The sequence below is a fragment of the Eptesicus fuscus genome, chromosome 7 (genome assembly GCF_027574615.1).
Source record: "Eptesicus fuscus isolate TK198812 chromosome 7, DD_ASM_mEF_20220401, whole genome shotgun sequence".
Lineage (NCBI taxonomy): Eukaryota > Metazoa > Chordata > Mammalia > Chiroptera > Vespertilionidae > Eptesicus > Eptesicus fuscus.
In genome coordinates, this window is record NC_072479.1 from 45,871,462 (window position 1) to 45,891,309 (window position 19,848).

Consider the following 19,848-nt stretch of genomic DNA (forward strand, 5'->3'; position numbering starts at 1 on the left):
ATCCCAAGACTTCAGAGACTATGACTCAGTCATCGAAGCAAGACCCGAGAATCATCAATCTGCAAAACCAGTGTAACTTAATTTCCCAGTTTCCCAGCCTTCCCTGGGGGGCATTTGGGGATCATTTAATGTTATGGAATAGTTCAACAAACATATATGTTTCCAGTCATGAATCATGAAATATTTTGCAGCTAATAAGTCCCATATCAAGTCAATGAAACATGGATAGTTAGGTGGAAAGAACACAATTAGATGTTTAAGGATGGGCAAAACACATACAATTTGTTGTTTTATACACAAGGCACTGAAATAAACACTTTCTTTTTAAACCTTTGCCTGGTGCACTTAAGCAAAGGTCTTGATCTTGTAGGGTTTTTAATGACAATCTCCTACTGTGCATTTCTGACGTTTTCTGAAGGACACAACAAATTGTCAAGAATACTGCAGTGCTGATGTAATCCAACTAGAACACTATTAATTAAAGGTTTAATTTGGGGACTTGTTTTTCACTTTACTTTTTATATTAATTGGTAGGAAAACTCATAATGACCATCTCTTACCTGAGCAGGTTTCTTCTGAACAACTTGTTGTGGCTAAAAAAGAACAACAAAAGAACTGTTATAGTTTAAGAGAAAACATATGTAATGAAAAAAAATTAAGTATGCATATTTTAAATATAGACATGCATCTGCAAATAATGATGAAAATGTTAAGGTTTGAAATGTTTCTTTATTCATGGTCTCTATATGCTAAGGAAATAAAATGCAGGTTATCTCTGTTAAAACAATTCTCAATTAAAGTCTGGCATGCATACCAGCTACATCAAAATGAACTTATTTCATTTACTTTGTTTTTTGTTGCTGTTTTTTGTCTGACTACCAAAACAGTTGAGGAGGGAACGGGCCTAATTTGTTAATATTTTGTGTTTTGTAGAAAAGCTTTATTGAGATTTAATTCACATACCGTAAAATTCACCCATATGCAGTGTATAATGAAAAGTTTTTAGTATATTCACAGGATTGCACAATCATCATCAAACTCTAATCTTAGGATATTTTCACCTCATCTAAAAGAAACCTCATACACTTTATCGGCCACTCCCCATTTCTTCTTGCCTCCCTAGCTGCCCATCCATCCCTAACTCACCACTAACCTACTTTCTGTCTCTATAAATTTGCCTTCGTGTAAATGGAAGCATGCGATAAATGGTATTTTGTGGTCTGGCATCTTTCACTTACTCAGCACAACGTTTTCTAGGATGGTCCATGTTGCAGCACGTATCAGTAGTTCTTCCTTTTCATTGCCAAGTAATATGTCATTGTATGGACACACTACATTTTGTTTACCCATCTACGAGTTGATGGACATTTGGGTTGTTTCCACCTTTTGGCTATCATAAATAATGCTGCTATGAACATATGTACACATAAGTGATAATGTGGATACACGTTCATTTCTCTTAAAAATGAACATATATATTTAGGAACGGAATTTCTGGGTCACACAGGTAACTATGCTGAACTTTTTGAAGAGCTGCCAGGTAGTTTTCCAGAGCAGCTGCACCATTTCACATTCCTACCAGCAATACATGAGGGTTCCAACTTCTCTAAACCTTGTCACTGCCTGCCTTTTAAACATCCTACTGGGTGTAAAGTTGAATATCATTGTTGTTCTGATTTGAATTTCTCTAGTGACTGATGATGCCGAGCATCTCTTCTTCATGTGCTTATTGGCCATTTGTATATCTTCTTTAAAGAAATAGCTATTCAAATCTTTTGCTCATTTTAAGTTTTATTTGTCTTTTCATATTGAATTGTAAGAGTTCCTTGTATGTTCTGGGTACAAGTCTCATCAGACTATGACTGGCAGCTATTTTCTTCCATTCTGTGGGTGGGTTTGTTCACTTTTTGGATGGTGTCACTTGCAAATACCATCTATGCCAATGTCTTATTTCTGTATATCTATTTAATTCTTATGTCTTTATCTATCTATATCTATATCTATTTAATTCTGTTTGCAGAGCAAAGCTCTCCACTTTTAAGTCAAATACCCAAGGGAAATTTTCTACCCAGCCTAAATTAATTTCCCAAGAATTAGAGTATTAGAAAAATATTTAAGTTATTCTTTGCATTGTAAAAGGCGGACTGAAGCCCCCCACTTTCCGATGGATTCCTTCCAGTACTCACCCTCCTGTCTGAATCCCATTAAGTCTCCCTTATTCTGTCTATACATCGCTGAGGTTTGAGAATACCACTGAGCCACTCTGATGTGGAGAGTGACATGCTGTCATGATTCCAATGGGGGAAAAAAAAAAATTGCTACAGTTCTCCCAAATAACAGAAGTTAGACTACATTCACTATAGCATGGAAGGGCTAGAGTGCCTATTCATTTTTCTTCCTCTCAGAATTTCTGTGACGGTGTATATCTTACTGCTGCTGTATTAAACGTAAACAAAAATCACCGAAACGTTATTTTTTTTTTTAAGATGAACAAACTAAACAGAAAAGACACGGCAAAATGCTTTTGTGCCCTGAGAAAAAAGTTCTTCCCTTTGACGTTAAATCACAGTAGAGCTGACAGGATAAAAGCCCAGGTTTGGAGATGATGTTTTCTCCAGGTGGAATGAACCAAGGGCGAGGAGGACTTCTTGCCTTTGGGGATTCACAAGTGTGCGCTAAGAGAGAAGTGTTTATTTCAAAAGACTCCTGTGTCAGAACAGACCGCTCTTCTTCCTTCTCTTTCTTCCCACCTGTGCACAGTTACTCCCAAACTGCTTCAAATCCGCACGCATTCCTGCAGGCTGACGGCTTCCTACTGCTCAGCCTCCCCCCCCCCCCCCACCCCCCTTTCTTGGCTGGATCCTGCATTCACGTGACTCCTGCACACTGCGGGCTCAATGAAATCCTCTGCAAGGGCTGCCAGCTCCCCCAATTTTCCATGAATTAGGTCCTGACACTTCAATGAGGGGAAAGACAATGTCTGAAACGCTCCCAGCCCTGGCGCCCGGCCTAGTCCGTGTCACACAACTTCCACCAGCTGCCTGCCCTTCCACACGGCACTTCACCAAACAAACAGACCCTTGAAGGCTCTCAATGCCGCTCGGGGTGACGGCTGCCAGGATGTTTTCCCAGCCTCTGGCACCCACTGGCTCCAGACTGCGTCGGGAGAGTTTTCTGTTGTTGTTATTTTGTTTTTATTTTTTATGAATGGCTCTGGGAGAAAAATGCAGACGGAAGCACAATACGACTGCCATTCATAAAAAGGGAAAGGAAACAAGCCGCTGTCTGGAAATCTTCTGGGACGCGAGCAAGCTGCAAGACTCCCTCTCCCTTGAGGCATCTCCTGGCCCAGAACTGAACGTTGCTACCTAGAGACCAGTTGCCCCTCAGGGTCCCTATCCTTACGAACATGGTTGATCACTATATATGTTATACGAAGAACCAAATAATATCAATCATGCATGTTAAGCGTTAGTGTGGCTAGCAGTGTATTATCCCGCACCTTAAAAAAAAAACGAGTAATATTTTGCACATGCATTTCCCACGTAAAGACTTAAAATCCTTTCCGTTTTTTAACATCGGTCCCTTTGTGACTGGAAGAACCCAGGCCTTAATGTGTCCATTGGCTCACAGGGAAACTAAGGCACAAAGGAGTTTAAATAATTTCCCCAAGACCATCTTCTAAACCGAAGTCTTCTAATTCTCCTCATCCGCTCCTCCTGGGGGGTTGCAGACAAAAAGTGAACCCCCGAGGACAAGAGTCAGGCCCACAGACCCCCTGTCCCCTGGGAGACTCTTCCTCAGTTACTGATTGTGTCTGAGGACATCCCTTTTAAAGGCGTGGATTTCCTAACAACCGTTCTACTGAATGGAGAGCAAATCCCTCCAAGTTGCTTATTTAGACAATTCTGAAGACTCCATTTCTAATGAGTTGGTGCACATGGTAAGTTTGGAGAGTTTGGGCACCTGTCGACTTGGCACGCAAAACTCACAGAGCACTGAGATGTTGAATTCCATGTATTAAGAGACTGTTACACTTTTCAGAAGGCTGTAACGAAAACCGCTCGTTTTAGAAGTGGCGTTTACCCCTAGTAAACTTCTAAAATACAGTGGGCGAAAGAGAGCCTCCTCCCAGGACAAAACATCAACAACAACAAAGGACTTAGAAGAAATGCTTTGGATTAATATAATGTTAAACTAAAACTCTGAGGAGAACTAACGTACCCTGTCAATCAAAAGTAGATTAAGAAGGGCCCTCTCAAACCACAGGGATGTGTAGTTCTCTGCAGGTTAATCCTTAGCCAAATTCAAAGTATAATCTTTAAGCAAATAAATATTATTGCCTGCAAATAGCTTAGGATACAGCATGCTAAGAAAGTGCAAAAGGATACAAAAAAAAAAAAAAAAAAAGGAAAGACTAAATTTTTTTTTTTTTTTTTTACTTCTGAAACCATACAGCAAACCAGATTTCTCTAAAGGAAAGGGGAAATGTTATTGCATTTTTAAGGTCCACAAACTATTTTGGTTTTTCAGATTTTGTAGAAAGACACTTTTGCAGGAAGTGGTCTGCCACCCTGGCTGTTTCAGAATAATTAAGGGGCTCCCTATGCCTCCTGAGAGTCCAACCTGTGGTTCCTGGGAGTCTAGGTATTTCAAAGCTGTTGCTTAGACAGCTAAGCCACTTCTTCTAGTAGGAATTTAAAGAAAATCCTTCATAACAAAGGGTCTAGACATTATTAGTTCATTTGACTACTAATCTCAACATTAAATGAAAAGAGGCTTGAACTGGGCTTACCAACTTAATTTTTTTAAAATGAGGCACAATGTGTAGTAAAGTGAGGATGATCACTATGCAAAGGGTCTTAAGTTGACTTGTGAAAGAAAACAGCCCTTCGTTTGGATCTCTGTTCTCAGCAGAAGTTTAACCTAATTATATCCGGTGTTTGGCAGCCAGTAGTAGGCAGTTTTGCTCACTTGGTTTTAAAATCCTAAGACCATCACTGAATCAAGAAGTATTTCTGTGCCCTAACACAACCTTTGTCCATGTGATTGGTTTTCATTCTCACAGCAGTATAGGGTAAGACAGACTCCCTAGCTGTTTACTAAAGAATATAAAAACCCTCATTTCTTCCATGGGACATGAATGGCCCCTAAAATGTAACTCTCATTTCTTATTTCTAAATTTGCTCGCCAACTAAGTAACATCTCACAAGATAAGCTCGGTTATTTTAAAAAGAAATATGGTAGCCAACTAAAAATTTTGCTGAAATGATACTTCTTTTTAAACCCCCAAAGGTGTTCTTTATGCCGAAGTCAGCGCACTGAATTAGTGGGGCTTATAATTATGTTTGCATCCACACAGGTGCACACAGCTTCACCTTCTGCCAGGACGCACTGGTGAGTGTATCTCCAGCACTTGATGAAAATTTCAGTGAATACATTGATCTATTGCTCGATTACTTCAATTGCTCTCTGGCCCAGATTGATTAATTATTTATAGAAAAAAAAGTATCAAACAAACTGAATAAGTAGACACAGCTCAGACTCAAGACAGGTAATTGTCCCTATCTAGGTAAACCCTCCATACATGGCCAGGCACCATGAAGGCCAGCAGCCTCACGTCTGCGGTGTGCATACTGACAGGAGTGCTTTTTGACTTGTGGTTTGAACAACATCCTTTGGACCCTTTGTCCCAAGGAGTTTAAAGGCTCAAAAGGTAATCTCTCTCTCTGTATATAACCATTCGCCAAGATTGACTTTCATTTATGTGCAGAGAAATATGCTTTTCACTCTCTGAAGTTTCACAGTGCTGTTCTGAACATATTTTCTTTGTGACATTAACCCAACAGAAGGGAGGTTACCATCATCAAGAATGGAAATTCTTCCCTGATTTTTGTGAAATGATGTGTTCATCACACTTATCATGGCATTCTGGACTTACAATTTTAAAGCTGCAATATTCTAGAATATCAAGAGTTATACTTGGGCCCTTTTAACAAATGAATTTTATGCTCTATAGGCTTTGAACCACTTTTTATAAATATGTTTTTATTGATTTCAGAGAGGAAGGGAGAGAGAAACAGAAATATCAATGATGAGAGAGAATCACTGATCGGCTGCCTCCTGCAGGCCCCCTACTGGGGATGGAGCCTGCAACCCAGGCATGTGCCCTGACCTGGAATCGAACCATGACCTCTTGGTTCATAGGATGATGCTCAATCACTGATCCACACTGGCCAGGCTGAGCCACTTTTTAAAAGGCATAAGAACCTCTTCCTTTTCTTTTCCAAATCAGATCTCATGTAGAATCCTACAATAGGAAGCAGACAAAATGGTACTTCTGATTGGAACACCGATGCTCCAACACATTCCTTGCCCTTTAGGGGAACACCAAGAGGGCCAGGGAAGGTCACATAAAAGTCTCTGATATCCAGATGCAAATCCTCCATCAGACTTGTATCTCACCAGGTTTGGTGGAGCGAGAGCCTCTTCACAGCATTAATTCAGTGTGACTTACACTGTTAGATTGAACCACCATATGAACTGGAATTTTGTCAGTCAAAATCAGTCAAATAGCGATAATATCATATGGCCCTGCTCTCAATTCCATGTAGGTTCTGCTCTCAATTCCACCTAGGTCCTGTTCTCAATCCCACCTTTCCTTTACACCTATTTTGCCAAAGGGAGCCAGATTCTGTGGTGAAAGGAGGGATTTGCTCATACCACAGATAAGGTTCCAGTTTTTTCATTTCTCCTGCAGCCTTTCTTCAAGAACATCATGGCTGTCTTTTTGACCAGCCAGGTAACTTCTCATACCCACTTCAAGTCCTACTGAACTCTACCTCTTCACTGAAACTAGATGGCTCCAATAATCTGCATATAACAATTCTCGATGCTATTCAAAAAAGTTTCGGAATGAAAACTGTGATTTCTAACTCAATCTATAATAATAAAAGCATAATATGCTAATTAGACTGGACAGCCAAACGACCTTCTGGACGTCATTCCGGACGTCCTTCCAGACGAAGCTGCGGCGGCGGGGGCCGAGGCAGAGGTGATTGGGGTGATCAGGCAGGCAGGTGAGCAGTTAGGAGTGATCAGGCAGACAGGCAGAGTGGTTAGAGGTGATCAGACAGACAGGCAAGCAGTTAGGGGCAATCAGGCAGGCAGGCAGGAGAGTGGTTAGGGAGGATCAGGAAGGCAGGCAGGCTAGTGGTTAGGAGCCAGTAGTCCCAGATTGCGAGAGGGATGTCCGAGGGGTTCCGGATTGCGAGAGGGTGCAGGCCGGGCCGAGTGACCCCCCCATGCATAAATTTCGTGCACTGGGCCTCTAGTCTAAAATAAAGTCAGCTCTCAGTTATTGACACCAATACAAGGGAGTTGAGTTCAGGATATTCTCTAACACCAAGTGGTCCAAAAATTATTTCACTTACCTAAGAAATATTTTGGGTAATTAAAGAGGAAGGTGTACCTGAAGTCTGAAGCATTTATTTCAGATCAAGTGTTGGTCAATAATGTGAGTATGAGACTCAGTTGTCACTAATACAAATCTCATCCCTTTTGCAGATACCCCTCTCACTGGGCTGGAAGTCTTCCTGTTTAATAGCTTCCTCAATTGAGAACAACCCTGCCCCCTGGTGGTGGGAGGCCTTGGAAAAGAGGAGAAACCATCCACCATGAGTAACTAGTGGCAATTTTCCTCCAGTTTAGAAAAAGCCTGGATTAGATCATAATTTCTGTTTCTTGTGCCTTCTGTGTGCACTTAGAGATGACTGTGTTATATGTGTACACATATAGCCCTGCATGGTTATAATTTGACAGTAACATCTGGCCCTTACAGTGCAAAGGAGATTTTTTAATGCCATGTACAAAGTCTCCTAAGAAGTGATAAATCTATGGGGAGTTTTGGCAAAATCCCTGGAACTTCTGCTTGGTATTGGGGGGGAGGTGAGATGTTCTTTATTTTCTACTCTACTTGGCTTTAATCTTAGACTTTAATGCAAAAGACAAAAATAAGCTTCATTTCAAAAGTATTTATTGGATTATTAGAACAAATGCCCTCACTGTGGCTGGCCTCATTTCATCTGTTCAAGGATGGGAATAGTTACATTCTGCTGTAGTTAGTGCTGGTTAACATCAGGCTGTGTGTGCACGGCAACAAGCCATCTGAAAGCAGTTCTCATGCAAACAGATTTAGGGGTAATACTTTGGAGCCCTTGCCTGTCAGACACCTTTAGAATGGAGGGGAAAGATCAATGAGAAATCCTTAAAGATCTCAATGTCCTAATGAGTGTCAAAAGCCAATCTTCTATACTCTGACCTGATGGCTCATCCAATTGTAACTGATCTTTGATAAACTGTGTATCAGACAGGTCCTGGATATAAAAATGAGTAAGAAATGTTTCCTGGTATCAAGGAGCCTATAGTTTAACGTGGGCGACAAATGAGAAAAGAGACATTAGAATACAATGTGCCATTTTAAAGATCAATTTTCTCATGTTCAATGTAATCTCTCATGTCCAAGGTAATCTTAAGAGTCGAGAGGCATGATCATGAAGTACAGAGCATAATCACAGAAGAGATGACTATTTTTCCTTCTTATAGGGAAAATGAGAAAGTAGAGATAAGTTCGTGGAAGGGAAAAAATACAACAAGAAATTTGAAGACTTGATCTAGAAAAAAAGTATCACTTCTTCCCTATCACACACAAAAAATACAGGTAGGAAATAAATTTATTTTCACTTTAGAAAGTTAAAGATTATGATTAAGCTTTTAAAAAAAAATCAGAAAATAAAGCAAAAAAAAAAAAAGATGCAGTTCTGGAGGAAATGTTGTCAAAACCATGGCTAGTTTTAAGATGATACTTCGGTGTACTATGGAGTTACTGCATTTAACAGGCATTTTTATTTTACAGAAGATGGCTGTACTTTGGGGATAGAAAGCATTCTGAAGTGAACAGTCACACACTGGTGGCGGTAAAGAAATACATAGTCTCATGAGTTGACGTTTCATCTCAATTTTTATGATTTCCCAAGATTTGGGGAAAATTTCACCCTTAGGGAAAAAAGCTGAATAAAAATTGTAAGATTAATGTCACTTCAAAAAAAAAAATCAATCTGTTTCAGTCCTGTTTCCTTATCCTACAAGTTTTTCAACAAAAACACTATGTATTTTTCAAAGGCTCAAATTATTTATTTATTCTCTACAAATATTTCTTTTTCTCTGTATGTAGCCATTCACAAAGCTAGTTCACTTTGCATATGCACACAGGGTTAATAGCATCAAAGTAAAATGAATAAATATTTGAAACACCATGCTGCTTGGTTTCAACAAATTAAACACATGTGCATAGATGCTGTGGACTAAGTCCAAACTTTATCTAAGGTCAATTTTAGCCAGATAGATAGAGTAATGTTCAATAATAGGTGAAAGTAGACATCTATGAGATAATGAAAATGAAATTATATCCTAATTGGAGATGAGCAATAAGTAATACTCTATATTTATTGGTGGTATATTTGAAAGTCCTTTTAAGATATGCATCTTCTTAACATTAGAGCTATTATTTAGGTAGTGGTTATAAGAAATTGGATTTGAACTTTATACACACAATTTTTCACATAATATGTATATGTTTTCTTGTGTGCTTGCTCTTATGTTTATTATAGAAATAATGTGATTTTAAAAGTAGTTCTAGTTACTTTTATTTTGACGACAGAGATTTAGAACCAATACTTAGAAAATTTTTTTAGTTCTAGGAATATTTGTTTGGATCTAAGACTAAAACATTTAAAAATGGCTTTACAAAAATGATTTAAGGATCCAGTATTTCCCAGCAACTATAATAGTTGCAACATGGGCCTGAATTTAAAAAGTTGAATCATGGTATTTCCTTTCTTTAAGGAAAGAATCAGTAAATTTATTTGTAATCTCTTATGTTCTTAAGGACTACAAAGGGATAGTTTATGGGTTGAGAGCTCTATGATACTTAACTGAGTCATATCTCTCCTAGAACCTTAATTTAGCAGTATTTTCTTGGCACCAATTTAGGGCTAACTGTAGCTGTTGAGTTGTTTTCCTTGGAGGAAGTTTAATATTCAATCTGAGAAATGTTAACTATTCCTGAACATTTGCTTATTTCCTTTAACTTTTTAAATAGTTGTAGAAGTGAGTTCTCTTTCCCCCACATTCTCACACTTCACAGTACACCCAGCACCCTGGTCTTTCCAGAGAATGTCTTCTTCCTGCATCTTCCTTCAAGTTTTCTTGGGATTAAGGTCCCTTTCTGCAGAATCCATAAATTATAGTGTCTCCATTCCTTCTTCAGAAAACTAAGCATTTCATTCAGCTTGTCTCCAAAATGTCTCTCTCAAATGGAGCCTCAGGCAACCCCCTGAATTACCTAACTCACCCAACTGCTCTACAAATGGATTTTTCGAGATTGGTACAATGTCATCTTAAACACTATCTTTGTTTAGACTATTCCAGAAATGTCTCTCTGAACTCTGCTTTATTATCACATCCATTGAATCAAATATTCCTTAATTACAATTCAGGATAAGATGACATGAACAACTTTAAAGTTGTTCTCAAGGATCCAGGACAGGGGGGTTAGTTCCAAGACCCCCAGTGGATGCCTGAAAACGCAGATAGTACTGAATCCTATATAGACTATGCTTATTCTACACGTACATACCTATGATAAAGTGTAATTTATAGACACAGTAAGAGATTAATAGCAATAACTAATAATACAATAGAACAATTATAACAATATATTATAATAAAAGTTATGTAAACATGGTATCTCTCTCTCTCTCTTTCTCTCTGAGAACTGATCTGGTCATCAAAACGGCTATTAGGTGACTAATGGGCGGGGAGCGTATACAGCGTGGATGTTCAGGACAAAGGGATGATTCATGTCCCAGGCAGGATGGAGGGGGACAGAGCGAGATTTCATCACGTTACTCAGAGCAGTGTGCAATTTAAAACTTGTGACTTGTTTATTTCAGAAAATTTCCATTTAATAGTTTTGAACTGTGGCTGAGTCTGGGTAACTCAAACAGAGGAAAATGGGGGACTACTGTATATTGACTTTATGATAATAATACAGCAATAAACAGTTTACAAACGGATGTAATGTGTACTGTCTACTTACCTCACTACAGCCATATGAATATGTATAATATTTATATATATTTACATTAAGGCGCAATTACTAGTCAGAGTTATGTGAAGGAAGCACTGCCATTCAGATTTACACATGAAGAAGCAAAACGTTAAAGGCAGTCAATGACATGCGAAGGATGACAACAGTAGGTACCGAAGCTACAACTTCAACCCAGGCTGTCTGGCTCTCCAGCTTTTGCCCTTCCCCCCAGGCAACAATGCTCCAACAACTGCTTATTCTGTGCTTATCTGCTTATGAAATATCAGTGCTTTGTGCATCCATAAAAATAGCACCTGGGAAAAATAATAAAAATCTAGCTTTCTAAGATTATGATTTCACCAAGAAAAATCACCAGTAAGAAAAACTGCATCTTAATGTAACTATTTTAAAGATCTTAACTCTAAAGAATGTTTCTAATGCCTTTACAGGACAAATCGGTATTAGAAAACGCTTCTCACAGGTAACAGCTTCGCTCTGAAAAAAGTTTTCTTGTCAAAAAGTTCAAGGTGTCTTAGGAATATAAATAGCATCATTTCTCACTAAATTTCTATCAAAGTAGAAATCCCATCCTGCCATTCATCTTTATATTATATATTTTCCTTCATCCTTTTATTTCTTTTATTCTCTTCAAAAGTCTATGGAGCCCGGCTGGCGTGGCTCAGTGGCTGAGCATTGACCTATGAACCGGGAGGTCACGGTTTGATTCCCAGTTGGGGCACATACCCGGGTTGCGGACTCGATTCCCAGTGTGGGACATGCAGGAAGCAGCCAATAAATGATTCTCTCTCATCATTGGTGTTTCTATCTCTCTCTCCATCTCCCTTCCTTGCTAAAGTCAATAAAAATATATTTGGAAAAAAAAAAAGTCTATGGCAAAAAATTCAGGCAAGACTGTGAATGCTGATGAATCTAAAGTATTCCACCAAAGAAAATTTCCACAATAAATGCTAACAAATTCCTTTTGTCCCCCCCCCCCCCCCCACATCTTATCACTTACTCTAATATGTGATTGTGTTAAAAACATTAGCTATAAATTCTGTGGGGTCTACAACATAGGAAATACATGGACACAGTTTCTGTATCTATGTCGTTTACAATCTCATGTGTTATATATTGTTGCCTGTGAGCAATATGTGAGGAAGAAAAGAGATGTCTGCTTCCCATACAGGCTCCTCATCTGCATCCTCGGACACCTCCCCTTCATTCCCAGTGGCTTTCTGCCCAGGAAATCTGTAGGTCTCCTGCTTTTAATCCTTTGTTCTGTATGGTGGCTGCATTCACTGGCGGGTGCTTTGGTGATGTGTTCATTTCTTTGGAATGTGACCACCCATTACCCTTATTTTTTACCCAGGATACATATAAATACACAGTACCATACAGACGGAGTCATTTAAAGACTGCACCTATATGTATAATATTTATATATATTTACATTAAGGCGCAATTACTAGTCAGAGTTATCAACACCGACCCCTCTTGCTCCCACCTCACAGAAGCGGTGTGCACCGGCCCTGAGCACACCACCCCACCCCTGGAAAACTCCCGGGAGCCTCTTCACCAACAGGGAAACTAAACTGCACCCCCCGCCCCGCTCCCCCCGGACTCAGCCGCTAACACCCGGCCTGTCTTTTGCATGGAGCACATTTTCCAAAAAGGTTCTGACTGCTTTCTAAACTCTCTCATGGCCTGGAAGAAGTATTTTTCCTCCCCTAGACCTCTTCCTCGGGGGGCAGTGACCCCCTTCCCATCGAGCTCATCAAAGGGTGCTGGTGGAAAATGCAGGTGCCTGACTCCACTCCTGGATTCAGGAGGGACCCAGTAACTGCTTTTATTTTATTTTTTAAAATATATATTTTATTGTTTTTAACAGGGAGGAAGGGAGAGGGATAGAGAGCTAGAAACATCGATGAGAGAGAAGCATCAATCAGCTGCCTCCTGCACACTCCCTGGGGATGTGCCCGCAACCGAGGTACATGTCCTTGACCGGAATCAAACCTGGGACCCTTCAGTCTGCAGGACAATGCTCTATCCACTGAGCCAAACCAGTTAGGGCCAGTAACTGCTTTTAAAATGGGCAACTGGTCCTATGGTTGGTGCTCTGAGGAGCTACTTTTTCGGAGACCCAAAAGTAGGGAGACGGAAATGGGTGAGGAGACATATTAAATGTGACTTTATTTCCCCATATTTCCTGTAGATCAGTGTATAGGGAGATGGGTATGGAAATTCAACAGATTTATAAAAAATGTTGATAATGAATTCTGATGAATCTCAAGTATCCCAAAGAAAATGCCTCCTGTGTGCTTTTGGGTACAATAGGGAAGTCCAACTCAAACTGACATAATAAGGATATAGTTTACCCAATGCAACAGAGAGCCTGGTGATGATACACCTCCCGGACTGGTGAGCTCAGCAGGCTAAAATGCAGTAGGTGAAATCCTCAGGGCTTTGGATTGTGTCTGTCTTTCTGCTCTGTCATCTTAGATTGCTTCTCAGTCTACCTCCTTCAGAGTCACAGAATGGGTACGGCCATTCCTGGTGGCACTTCCAGGAATATCAATGTCCTGCAGGAAGGGTGGCCTCTTGGCCTCTTCCTATGGTACCAAGCAGACTGCCCTGTCTCCTGCACAGGCCAGACCTGCCCTGCGAGGGGAACGGGACTGCCTCTGGTAAGTCAGATCTGCCCCTGGCTGGGGACAGGTCACTTTCTGTGAATAAAGGAAGATGGGGAATGAATGGAGAACCACTTTGGCTTTGAGCATTTTATGCTTCCCTGTGCTGGTCTGCCTTTGAGAGCTGGCAAGAAGTGCCCTCCTGACCCTGAAATTGGCTGCACAAGACTTTTCTTTGCATCGTCTGTCCCGTGCTAGTACATAAAGCTCTTGTTTTTGTCAAGCTGTTTCAGAGGAGGTAGAAGAACAGCCTCTTTGTAGACAGAACCCATTTCCGTTTTATAGTTATTATGGAGATGATGTCGGTGGTTTTTGCTTTCCGGGTCTGTTTGGAATTTTCTTCTGATAAATCTAGATTGAGTTCATTTTGTTGTGGACAGAAGGGTTTAGTTGTTACCCCAATGCTAGAGAATGAGCGTGCCATGCTGCCTGGAAACCAGCTGTAACTCATTGGTCAGGTCCAAAAGGAATTCCAGGGATAGGTAATAAATAATTTGCATGAGGTTCTGCCCATACTTTAGAAGTCAACTAAATATCTACTGACTTTTAATGGGAGTCCATCAGAGTTCTGCTTGACTAAACTGAAGACCAGCAGAACCAGAGGGTGTGTTTGGGGCCTTCGCTGCCAGGTAATAGCTGCTCTCTGTTTTATGCTGCTCTTCTGACTCCCTGACACTTGAGCAGGGGAGTGTCCCTACTCTGTGAATGGGTTGTCTATTAAAATGAGGTGCTTGTCTGCAGATGCAGTGGGACTCAAGTCTTGGCTCTAGATAATACATGTTTTGGTATGTCTGGGCTTATTGCCAGATACATGTAGGTATCTGATCTTAGGAGGGCCTGTTGATGGAAGTAGTTATTTTATTTTATTATTTTTTTTAAATAAAGGAAGGATGTTTGTAAGGTGCTATCTTTGATTGTAGTTGCTGTTTCCAGGATATGGAAGCTGCTTTGGAGTACCCCAGAGGCAGCTTTTGGCCTTGAGGCAATTCTCCCCTGAGGAGCTCAATGTACTTCGTAAGGGTTTGCAGGTGGCATCTTGATACCTGCAGAGTTCCATGTCCTTGGCCCGAAAGCACAGGAAGCCTGAGGTAATGGGGAAGAACAGGGCTTTGGAGCCGGAAAGGCCTCTGAAATCAGGTCTCAACCAAATATACGCACCCTATGTGACTTGGTAGCAATTTATAAAAAGTTCAATTTCTTAATTTGTATAATGTGGGTACCTCATGAGGTTGTTGAGGTAATTAAAATAATGAATGTCTCTAAAATGCATGGAACAATTGATGGCTATAAGAACTTAAACATTATTTAATAGCACTAAGGAGGATGGGGTGGTGGGGTGGTAGTAATAGTAGTGGTAGTAATAGAAGTAGTGGTAAGAGTCATAATAGCAGCAGCAGTAATGGTAGTAGGAGTAATGCAGCAGTAGTCAAGGTAGTAATAATAACTGTAGAATAGAGATAGTAGTAGTAGTAGCAGTAGCAGCAATAGCAGCAGTAACAGCAGTAGTGGTAACAATAGAAGCAGCAATAGCAGCGGCAGCATTCCTCATTGCTTATGATTTGCATTGTTCATTACAAAACAATCGGGCATCACTCTGGTGAACTGTTACCAGACTGCATTATAAAATCAACATCCACCCTCTCTGATTGGCCAATGTGTCACTTTGACCGTTTCTGCGGCCTTCAAGATTCCAGCTTCAGTAGCACAGGGATATGCCTGGCAACGAGGACAGGGTGTTTTATGTGCTTTGTTCACCTAACTTGCACAGGACAATGGCAATTTCCTTTGCATTGTGTGATGGTGTAATGTAGAGTTCATAGGCATACACTTTTACAAAGATCTTATCTAGCCTGATTTCCTTCATTCAGCGCCAGCTTGGCTATTTAAAGCACTTAATTTGTGGAGAGGTATGTCCTTCCCTGCACATTCTTTTAAAGCCAAAACAAACAAACAAAAAGATTTACAGAGAGCAAAGAAGACACCCATCCACCATATTAACAAAGCACCATTACTTAATGGCAAAATGGCTTAATAACAGTGGCTCTCAAACTGCATCTGACCCAGTCTGTTGAATGGATCCAGCCATGTGAACATTAGAGCTACATGTGTTAGGCATTATGAGGATTTCTTGTAGCTTCCTCTCATAATACTCCGGTAATAAATGCTGCATCGAGCATGTAGAACCTAAAGCACTTAACTGCAATCCCGCTAGACTTCACAGCTTAAAGTACTTCCCTCATCCTCCTATCTCCCACGCACCCTGGGCTGCTGGGGAAGGGAAACAGGCGTTCCATGTACTATTGTCAGGGATTTCTTTGGAAAGGAACCTATATTTTATTAAACTGAATTAAGGACTACCAATTAGATTGCAGGATTTAAAAAAATCCAACAACACTTTATTTTCTTTGAAAATGACCTCTCTCTCCAAAAGTAACTTTCACGAAGTTAGAATTATAACTTCAATAAAAGCAATTTTAAATCTTCTTCTAAGTTATTTGTTGCTTGCAAACTACCTCTAGGATGCTCAGGCTGTGAAGAGTGAAGAGACACACTTTTCTTTAAAGATAACAGCAGTAAGTGTTCGCTTTATGATGTTCTTACGCTATAGCAAGCATGTATGACACACTGCAATTAAGCAAATATTTCTGTCAGAGAGATTTCATTGAGTCGACACATTTTTGAGTCGCTTCTTTGTGCCTGAGATGATGAACGGACTACTCTGCCACAACTATTAGAATAGCAGCCATCTAGTAACAGATGACATCTGACTGTATGTTTATTGTTTAGCAATACTTCTAATGGTTCTAATAATTGATAACACTCCCTGTAGAAATATTAATTTTAAAGCTAAGTCAAATTTCCAACCTATAGTTTGACATCAATAGAACTAATGTGAGCCCCGCTGGTGTGGCTCAGTGTTTGAGCATTGATCTATGAACCAGGATGTCACGGTTTGATTTCCAGTCAGGGCACATGCCTGGGTTGCAGGCTCGATCCCCAGTAGGAGGCGTGCAGGAGGCAGCCAATCGATGATTCTCTCTCATCGTTAATGTTTCTATCTCTCTCTCCCTCTCCTTTCCTCTCTGAAATCAACAAAAACGTATCTTAAAAAAAATACAACTAATGTGAAAGCTTGCATGTTTGAAAATTTTCAGTGTTCCCCCCAAAAGATGCAACAACTACAATATATGCTAAGCCACACACACTATAAGTTCCCTTCTCCTTGGAGGCAGTAAAGCTCTTGATTCTAATTGTGGTGCTGAGGGTAGAAGAACGGAGGAGAGAAGACAGCTTGGTTGCTACTCAGTTCAGAAGCCACCTGTAACTCGCTCTTTTGCTTTCTCTGCCCTGACCTTTGGTGAGAGGAACCACTCCTTCCTTCTCTTGCTCCCACATCCCTCTAAGTCCTGCAGGGTAACGCCTGCTTGGCTGCCAAAAGTGCCCAAGACAGAGTCTCCTAACGCTTTGATGGATGCTCACCATTCATTTAGTCTTCAGGGAAAAGATGAAGAAAACAGACAACAGCATGAATAAAGAATGCGGACCTCTAAATTGAGTGTTTACAATCCCAGTGCCTCAGCCTCTTTGCAGATCACTCTTAACGTGGAAACTTTCGTTCATACACGAAGGTAAGCTTCCGAACAAAAGCGCCTCGGTTCTGCTCATCACTAAGGGATGTTGCGCTCCAGGGGTTTCTATGGAGAAAATGGAGGCACGGTGAACCCTGATTGGGCAGAACACATAGAGGACGAGTCTCTCATGAAGGCAAATTGTGCATCCTCCAGTTACAGCCACAAGACATTAGGCAGTAAGATCATGGGTATGTAAGTGCCCAGGTGGGCTAGGGCTTACAAGGGACCACACCACATCATGCATGTCAGTTCACTTCCAATGGAAAGCAAGAAGATCAAAGCATAAAAAGATGCGATTGTTATTAAAAAATACGGTCGCTGCTATCCAAGTGAAAAGAGTGAGCACAGGAAATGCCACTGGATCGATGCGACACTGATTTATCTACCTTGTATTTAAAGTTCCACTGCTGAAAATCTGTATAAATTCTCAATTACTCAAACTGTGTGGAATAATATCTCACAATGCTACCATTTGAATGTGAACTAGAGCACTTACACCATAGTCTCTTTGTGTCTCTTCTTACAAAGATGTGGAGAATTCCCTTATCTCTGAGGGCTATCTGTCCACCTGTAAATATTTTCTGAGGAATTCAAATGGTTGACAGAGACTTGCGTACCTTATGAAAGAGAGAGACAATGTCTTTGCAAACCGAGGCAGAAAGGAGGTAAGATGGGGTTGATCTGGGAGTTTACAAAAGATTTCCGTGGCTGCTTCTGAGAACTCATTTCTGCGCATATGCCATGCCCAGGGCAGTTTTACAATGTTAGCAAACCATGTTCCCATGTGTACAAGCAGATTAAGGACAGGTTACCTCTTCTTAGAGATGGTAAATAAAAATTTGCTGATTAGAAAATATCCTCGCTTTTCCTATTGCTTACATAGTATAACCTAATATTACTAGTAAAAAGGATAGTCCCTACCATCTTCTATATTCATTCTTTCAGTAAACAATATTTCAGAGCAAAAGACTTACCTATGAATGGCTACATGAGGAAGCAGATAAATGGATAATGATCCATTTATCCCTTAGCATTAATTACCTCTGATCCACTCAGTGGACCATTCACTACATAAAATGTTATTAAAATTGGATTTAATGAGAAATTAAATCTATTTGCATATTTTATAGAGATTGTTTAGGTGGGATAAATGAAGGGGAACTCTGCTGTATTGCTTATACTTAAAGGACAAATATTCAGGAAAGTTAAAAAAACAAGAAAAACAAACTTCTAGCCTGGTGTGTCCTGTCAGTTGTATGTCATCTTCTGATAAAGGTGACAATAATAAAAAGAACAAGCTTTCCTGGAGCTCTACAAACGTCTTTTCTATATATCACCACGTTTATAAGGACAGACGGGGCTCCCCAAGGTTACCCAAGCAGCTAGTAATGGATGAAGCAGACATTCAAACCCATGCTTGTCTATTCCCAAGGCCACACTTTCCCTCCACGTTACACTGGATGGGAATGTAATGATGATAAAGTATTTGTATGAATGCACTTAATTCATCCTCCCAAATATCCCAGCCCAAATTCTCAAAGTGGTGAGGAATGTTAATCTGTCACAGCCCCAAAACAAGCCTAGTGTACGTGGGTCAGAGGCATGGCGAGTAGACCAGCAAGTTGGTATCTGTGATGTATGCTCAGGATGCCAAAATCTTGGGTGTTTTGAATCACTGACTGGAGTTGTTACGACTGTAGTTTTTTATTTAGAAAGTGGGGAAACCCTTTGGGGCGAGGTTTTGCTTGCTTTGCTTTAGGTTTTGACTTGAGCATGCATTTTGCAGACAGTAGCCTTGTCACAGGCCCAGAGAGTCCTGCAGCTGCACAGGTTTCTTTCAATTTCATGAGAAAGTGGCCAGTGATTAAAAAAAAAAAAAAAGGCACTCTCATGTTTGGAGTACTCTTCAAGGAGGTGACAGGGCACCACTGGCCTGCTAATGAACACATTCACATCTATATTCCATCCTATTTACTACCATATAGCTCTACCTATAGTTTCAGCTAGGACTATGCTTGGTCCTACACCCCAAACAAGGCTTACTGAATTGAATCTACTCTGATAACTCATTGAACTTGTTTATCCATTCATTTCTTCCACATACATTCATTGAGTGCATCCTCTCATAAAGTAAACACCCAAGAAATGAGAAAAGAAAGATGAAACAATATGATCTTTGCCACTTGACAGTCTAGTGGCACTTATGCCAAGGTCTCAACATATAAAGAAACACATAAAATTACATTCATTACATTTATAAATGTAGCCAGAGACACATGTACCATACACATGAGCAAGATTTTCATATATATTATCAAAATTTAATGGTAAAATTTAAATATGCTAATATTAAACTATTTGGAAAATGAATATTTTC

General features: G+C 40.2%; 1 protein-coding gene across 2 annotated transcripts in view; it reads right to left on the minus strand.

Annotated features, from left to right (window-relative positions):
• The window catches only part of HMGA2 (high mobility group AT-hook 2), a 139,070-nt gene that overhangs the window by 15,873 nt on the left and 103,349 nt on the right, over positions 1 to 19,848 (minus strand). For both annotated transcript variants that reach the window (XM_008148755.3, XM_028156452.2), the window contains exon 5: positions 561 to 593. In XM_008148755.3, coding sequence (XP_008146977.1) covers positions 561 to 593 — 33 coding nt within the window. The remainder of the gene's footprint in view (positions 1 to 560; positions 594 to 19,848) is intronic.